The sequence below is a fragment of the Salarias fasciatus genome, unplaced genomic scaffold (genome assembly GCF_902148845.1).
Source record: "Salarias fasciatus unplaced genomic scaffold, fSalaFa1.1, whole genome shotgun sequence".
Classification (NCBI taxonomy): Eukaryota; Metazoa; Chordata; class Actinopteri; order Blenniiformes; family Blenniidae; genus Salarias; species Salarias fasciatus.
Window position 1 is genome coordinate 169,584 of NW_021941252.1, and position 7,339 is coordinate 176,922.

Below are 7,339 nucleotides of genomic sequence, written 5' to 3' on the forward strand. Positions count from 1 at the left end.
TGTGTGTCAGTTCCAGTGTTCTGCCTTTGCTAACTGTTGCTGACAGAATTAAACAAAAAGACCAAGACTATTAGAAATATAGCTGCTTCCTGTGGGTGTTTTTTTTTTTTTTTTTACTTTCTTTGATCATCATGGTGGTACTTGGAAAGCCTAATTATTTCTGAGGTGGTACTCGGTTTAAAAAGTTTGAGAAACACTGTCCTAGTGGACAAGTTCCTCGGTTCCTCCAGTCTGTTCCTCAGTCGGTTCCTCAGTCGGTTCCTCCGGTCGGTTCCTCCGGTCGGTTCCTCGGTCGGTTCCTCGGTCGGTTTCCTCGGTCGGTTCCTCAGTCTGTTCCTCGGTCTGTTCCCGGTTGGTTCTCCGGTCGGTTCCTCCGGTGGTTCCTCCGGTTCGGTTCCTCCGGGTTCGGTTCCTCCGAGTCGGTTCCCTCGGTCGGTTCCTCGGTCGGTTCCTCGGTCGGTGTCCTCGGTTCGGTTCCTCAGTCTGTTCCTCGTGTCTGTTCCTCGGTTGGTTCCTACGGTCGGTTCCTCCGGTTGGTTCCTCCGGTCGGTTCCTCCGGTCGGTTCCTTCCGGTTTGGTGCCCTCCCGGTGTCTGGTTCCTCCGGTTGGGTTCCTACGGTCGGTTCCTACCGGCTTGGTTTCCTCCGGTCGGTTCCCGGTGTCGGTTCCTCGGTCTGTTCCTCGGTCTGTTCCTCGGTACGGTCCTCCGGTCGGTTCCCTCCGGTCGGTCCTCCAGGTCGGTTCCTCCTGGTCGGTTCCTCCGGTCGGTTCCTACCGGTCGGTTCCTCCGGTCTGGTTCCCTCGGGCGGTTCCTCCGGGTTGGTTCTCCTCCCGGTCGGTTTCCTCCGGTCGGTTCCTCCGGTCGGTTGCCCTCGGTTGGTTCCTCCGGGTCGGTTCCTCGGTCGGTTCAGTGACCTGCTGCCGTGTCCCTCTCCCGCTCTACAGGAGTTCTCTACAACCAGTTCCTGTCCCAGGCAGACTTCGAAGTGCTCCGAGACCGAGCTCAGGTGGGTCCTGAAACCAGGTGGGGGGGGGGACTGGGGGCGTTCAGAAGACAGAACCCGGTCCTCTGTGGAACCAGTCACAGGTCAGTAAATTCAACTTGTCTGTCCCCGCCCCTGTCCCCGTCCCCGTCGTCCAGGGTCTGGGCTGTCTGGTGTGGCAGGACGTGTCTCACCGGGTGATGGTCGTCACGCCGCAGGGACACAGCGAGGTCAAGAGGTTCTGGAAGCGACAGAGATCCAACACCTAGCAGAGCGCGGGGACGAGGGAGGACGTCTGAGTTCTGACCGCTGAGGACAGCGGGGACACTGAGGACAGCGGGGGACACTAAGGACAGCGGGAAGCAGAGCTCCTCCTGCTCTGGATGGAGGCGCCTCAACATTCACTTTGTCTTTGTCTGAAAGCTGAACGTTCTCAACCTGGTGCTCAAAGGCACCAGGGCAGGCCTGTCCTGGTCCTGCTGGTCCTGCTGGTCCTGGTCCTGGTCCTGCTGGTCCTGGTCCTGCTGGTCCTGGTCCTGCTGGTCCTGGTCCTGCTGGTCCTGGTCCTGCTGGTCCTGGTCTTGCTGGTCCCGGTCCTGCTGGTCCTGGTCCTGCTGGTCCCGGTCCTGCTGGTCCCTGGTCCTGCTGGTCCTGGTCCTGCTGGTCCTGGTCCTGCTGGTCCTGGTCCTGCTGGTCCTGGTCTTGCTGGTCCCGGTCCTGCTGGTCCTGGTCCTGCTGGTCCTGCTGGTCCTGGTCCCGGTCCTGCTGGTCCTGGTCCCGGTCCGCTGGTCCTGGTCCTGCTGTGGGTTTCAGACCTCAGCAGACTCTAGTTCCACTGCTGAATCTGTGTTTTCAGGTAAAATCCCGCCGCGGATTCAGACTTCAAGCCGGGAAGAAATGTTTTGAAAAGAAGTCAATAAATTCAGCAGAGGAAAGAGTGGAGTTTTCTCTGTGTCCCCCGTTCCGTTCCATCCCGCCCCGCCCTGTCCTGCCCCGCCCTGTCCTGCCCCGTCCCGCCCCGCCCCGTCCTGCCCAGCATGGAGCAGCAGGACGGAGGTCTGGCCGTCACAGTGGAGGACAGAAGTATTTGTCCCCTGCTGATTGAAGTTTTCATACTAAGACATAGAAGGACGGTCTCTGAGCTTGAGCCAGCTTTATTTAACACTGATAGAAAGAATACAAACTAATCTGCATGGGGCCCTGGGAGGGGGGCTGGACAGGGCTCCACTGGGGACTCTGTGGTTCTACTGGGGGACTCTGCTGGACAGAGACGGTGAGACCTGGAGGGTGTCGGGACTCCAGCGGTGTTCTGGTATTGGACTGCTGTGAGCCACAGTTTGTCCAGAGGCAGCACCATGCTGCAGCCCCGGGGGTCCACAGCCCTTCAGCGGGACCAGGGAGCGGAGCTGGACCAGATCCAGATGGCCACAGAACGTGGTCATGTGGACAGACAGAAGCAACAGCCAATGAGAAGCCAGAGCTGCTCTGAGCTGAACAACCATGAGGCTGGAACAGAGTCAACTGATGTCACAGCTCAGCGCAGCCGTCCAAACAGGGTTAATGCTACTGCTGCAGCCGGACAGCTTCCGGGGTGTTCTCTACACACACACACACACTACACACACAACACCACACACACGCGTTAATGCGTGTAATACTCTTAGATGTTTACTTGAAGAGGGTGGTGGCGAAGATGAGCCAATCAGAAGCAAGGACTGTTTTTTAGGCCCAACCCACCAGTCTGTGTGCTGGGTCGGGATCAAGCTGACTCGGGGTCAGTCCAGTACCTTGTGAAGATCATCTGAACCAGGAGCTTCCTCGGACGGGGACCTGTGGGTGTCCTGTTCCCTCCTGGAACAGGCGTCAGTGTCCTTCCTGGACGTCGTGTCAACCAGCAGGAAAGGCCCCATCAATAAAATGTGAATTGTTCGTGGTGTTGTGAACTGTTGGGGTGTACCGGTCGGCGTCTAGTCGTGGTTCCACATCATTTCCAGGAGGAAAAGACTAATTCCGCTCTACATATCACCTTTTTCTGAATGTGTGTTTCTGAGTGCAAAATTACTCGTTAGCAGACATCTTGAAAAAATGGCCGCCACCTTGAATTTTTTTGCGGCCAGTGGGTTTAAACTAAACGGCGACCTCCAAAGAGTCTGTGTGCCAATTCTGCTGCTTGTTTCTGGAAAAGAACGACAGTTACAGTTTTCAGTTAACTGGAATCAAACATGAACAGAACGAGTCAGAAATGCTTTTAAATGTTGTGATTTTAAAGACAAACCTCTTTGTGTAAAGCTGAGACCAGAATGAGGCTTTTAAAGTGTGGAGATACAACAGAGCGGCTCTGTTCACTGCTGAGTTACAAGAAAACTCCACGGGTCTGGGATCAGTCTGGGATCAGTCCCTGGGTCTGGGATCAGTCCCTGGGTCTGGGATCAGTCCCTGGGTCTGGGATCAGTCTGGGATCAGTCCCTGGGTCTGGGATCAGTCCCTGGGTCTGGGATCAGTCCCTGGGTCTGGGATCAGTCTGGGATCATCCCTGGGTCTGGGATCAGTCTGTATGGGATCAGTCCCTGGGTCTGGGATCAGTCTGGGATCAGTCCCTGGGTCTGGGATCAGTCTGTTGGGATCAGTCCCTGGGTCTGGGATCATCCCGGGTCTGGGATCAGTCCCTGGGTCTGGGATCAGTCCCGTGGTCTGGGATCAGTCCCTGGGTCTGGGATCAGTCCCTGGGTCTGGGATCAGTCTGGGATCAGTCCCTGGGTCTGGGATCCGTCTGGGATCAGTCCCTGGGTCTGGGATCAGTCTGGGATCAGTCCCTGGGTCTGGGATCAGTCTGGGATCAGTCCCTGGGTCTGGGATCAGTCTGGGATCAGTCCCTGGGTTTGGGATCACTGTGGGTCTGGGATCAGTCTGGGATCAGTCCCTGGGTCTGGGATCACTGTGGGTCTGGGATCAGTCTGGGATCAGTCCCTGGGTCTGGGATCAGTCCCTGGGTCTGGGATCAGTCCCTGGGTCTGGGATCAGTCCCTGGGTCTGGGATCAGTCTGGGATCAGTCCCCGGCTGTGCGGCTCCGGAGCCGGGGGGGAGGGGGCGGGATGAGCAGCAGAAAGTGTCCGCTGGAGGAGGGCAGCAGAGCGGCTGTTCGCTGCAGTCTGACGCGGGGAGGAGAGCCTCCGCTGCGGCCATCTCCCTCCCCCCGCTCGGCTCTGCCCCCGCCATGAACACCGGGCCGCTCGGGGAGAGCAGCGCGGAGCCGCGGCGTCCAGCGGCCGCGGCCCGGGAGGAGACCCCGGGAGACGAGGCGCAGGGCGGGGAGAGCAGCGCCGGGACCCGGCCGGAGGACGCCGGTTCCGGGAGCCGCCATGAGCCTGGAGAGGAGGAGCAGGACGGCCGGTACGAGGAGGAGTTAGACCCCAGAATCCAGGCACGTTGATCCGGATTCAGTCCGTCTTTTCTCGGTCACCAGAGGCTTTTCTGCCTGCGCCATCTCTCCACGCAGCGGCGACGAACCGGATCTCTGCCCCGGTTCCGTCTGAACCCGAATCAGAGTTACCCTCTTTTTTTAATGAACGCCTGCATATGTGAGTACATCAGGAGGTCCAACATGAGGCCCAGAGCCCACAACTGGCCCTCATAAAGAGTCAGTCCGGCCCACTCGACGAGCTGAGTGAAAATAATAAGAATCATCATGTTGTGGATCCTCCTGGTTCTGATCCATGTTCACCGCACTGAAAGACAGAACCGGGACGCTGATTCAGGCAGTGAAGGCCCTGCTGCTGTAGAAGGTTCTGCAGTCTGGGTCTGATTTCATTCCTGAAGTTTCTCTAAACACGACCGGCTGCAGCGGAGCTCTGGCTTCATGCTGTTCTCCCAGAAACGCTCATTTCTCTGTTTACAAGGTTCCACATGTCGGATCTACCAGAGAGCTCAGCTGAAAGAGCCCATTCTGTTCAGCGGGCCGAGCCTGGAGAGGCGGCTCGGCTGAAGGAACCCGGCGTCCCGACAGCAGCGGCCACCGGCGGCACCAGGCGGCACCGGCCACCGGCGGCACGGGGCACTGGAGGCACCGGCCACCGGCCACCGGCCACCGGCGGCACGGGGCACTGGAGCCACCGGCGGCACGGGGCACTGGAGGCACCGGCCACCGGCGGCACGGGGCACCGGCCACCGGCGGCACGGGGCACTGGAGCCACCGGCGGCACGGGGCACTGGAGGCACCGGCCACCGGCGGCACGGGGCACCGGCCTCTGCTCAGGAGACTGACCCTGCATGTCTTGTGTTTTCCAGAAGGAGCTGGAGCACCTGAACCAGGCCAGCGCCGAGATCAACAAGCTGGAGCTGCAGCTGGACGTGAGACTCAAACACCCCGACAGATCCCTGAAACACATGATAGATCCCTGAAACACACCAGATCCCTGAAACACCCCGACAGATCCCTGAAACACACCAGATCCCTGAAACACATGATAGATCCCTGAAACACTCCAGACACCAAATCAGCCAATCAGCATCTCCCTCAGCTCCTCCAGCCAGCCTCACATCCATGTCTGTGGGTTCCTGCCAAGCAGATTCTAAACCTCAGCTCAGCTGTGTGTGCGTGCGTGCGTGTGTGCGTGCGTGCGTGCTTGCGTGTGTGTGTGTTGCAGGACGCTCGCTCCAGCTACCGCCGGATCCTCACGGACTCTGCCAGGAGGCTGAACGCTCAGGGCTCCCAGCTGGGCGCCTGCATCGAGAAGGCTCGGCCGTACTACGAGGCCCGGCGGCTGGCTAAAGAGGTGAGCTGCTCCCGGGCTGCCGGGCGCCGGCGGGTTTCGTGCCGACGGCAGCTCTCTCACTGTCCTCCTGCTCTGAAGGAACAGCCACCTTCTCCGGTCTGGGCTCAGATTCCAGCCAATCAGCTGCCATCGTTAAACCAGAGCGTCAAACAGCTTTCAGTTCAGAGACGCTTTCAGCCCAGTGTCCTCCAGAGAGTCCTGACCCCCCCAGTCCTCCAGAGAGTCCTGACCCCCCAGTCCTCCAGAGAGTCCTGACCCCCCAGTCCTCCAGAGAGTCCTGAACCCCCCCAGTGCTCCAGAGAGTCCTGACCCCCCCCAGTCCTCCAGAGAGTCCTGACCCCCCCCAGTGTCCTCCAGAGAGTCCTGACCCCCCCAGTCCTCCAGAGAGTCCTGAACCCCCCCAGTGCTCCAGAGAGTCCTGACCCCCCCAGTCCTCCAGAGAGTCTGAACCCCCCCAGTGCTCCAGAGAGTCCTGACCCCCCCAGTCCTCCAGAGAGTCCTGAACCCCCAGTCCCCCAGAGAGTCCTGATCCCCCCAGTCCTCCAGAGAGTCCTGAACCCCCAGTCCCCAGAGAGTCTATCCCCCCAGTCCTCCAGAGTGTTGTGTGTGTGTGTGTGTGTGTGGTGTGTTGTGTGTGTGTTTGTGTGTGTGTGGTTTATCAGAACAGCACCCAGCAGCGCCACCTGGTGGCCCGTCCTGCATGGTTTTCAGTCTGAGTCCACCAGGCCTTCAGCTGCAGTTTTTCTTGTAAATGTAGATTTTTTTTAATCAATCAATCGATCGATTTATTTTTGTACAGTCCAGTATCACAACAACAGTTGCCTCAGAGGCTTCAAGAGTTGCTGAAGTGACTCCAGTCTGCATCAAGCCAGTTTGACTGAAACTCTCTGGTGTAAATCCAGTCACATGTGCTTGAAGCCGCTCCTCTCACTGTTGCATGCTGGGTATTTTCCCAAACCGCCCCTGCCAGCATGGCGTGAGGCGAGTTTGACCGGTCGCCTCAGCGTATTTCCAAGCAGATGTTTTGTGTCGTGATGGAGCCACTGGGAGGAGAGAAGACTGAGTGCAGAGTTTACAATGTGTCTGCTGTTATCAGAATAAAGAGGAGCTGGTTCCTCTGTTCCCCCCACGGCCCCCTAGGCCCAGCAGGAGACCCAGAAGGCGGCTCTGCGTTACGAGCGCGCCGTGTCCATGCACAACCGCCGCCAGAGAGATGGTGTATGTGGCGGAAGCAAGGGCCTGCTGGACTGCCAAGAACACCATGGGACCCCACCTGGCAGGGAGTGCTCAACCAACGCCACAGCCAGGTAGCAGTCCACATCACACAATGCTATCACACCTACACCAGCACACTACACCATCACACTACACCCATCACATTACACCATGTCATCACACGACACCATCACACTACACCATCACACTACACCATCACATTAGCCTGTCATCACACACTACACCATCCACGAATACACCATCCCATTCCATCATGTCCTCACACTACCACCATCACATCACACCCCATGTCATCACACTACACCATCACATCACACCATGTCTCACACTACTACACCCTCACATTA

General features: G+C 58.4%; 2 protein-coding genes across 3 annotated transcripts in view; both read left to right on the forward strand.

The window, feature by feature from the left end:
* gtf2h4 (general transcription factor IIH, polypeptide 4) overlaps window positions 1-1,571 on the forward strand; it is an 8,567-nt gene extending 6,996 nt beyond the window's left edge. For both annotated transcript variants that reach the window (XM_030086805.1, XM_030086804.1), the window contains exons 13-14: window positions 946-1,007; window positions 1,142-1,571. In XM_030086805.1, coding sequence (XP_029942665.1) covers window positions 946-1,007; window positions 1,142-1,252 — 173 coding nt within the window. In that variant the 3' untranslated portion in view covers window positions 1,253-1,571. The remainder of the gene's footprint in view (window positions 1-945; window positions 1,008-1,141) is intronic.
* Window positions 1,572-4,112: 2,541 nt separating this feature from the next.
* Window positions 4,113-7,063, forward strand: LOC115384538 (SH3 domain-binding protein 5-like; the record flags this gene model as incomplete). The annotated part of the gene is made up of 4 exons (XM_030086810.1): window positions 4,113-4,405; window positions 5,269-5,331; window positions 5,628-5,756; window positions 6,897-7,063. Coding segments are annotated over exons 1-4 (566 nt in total), but the record flags the coding sequence as incomplete, so codon positions are not given.
* Between the last annotated feature and the right edge of the window lie 276 nt (window positions 7,064-7,339).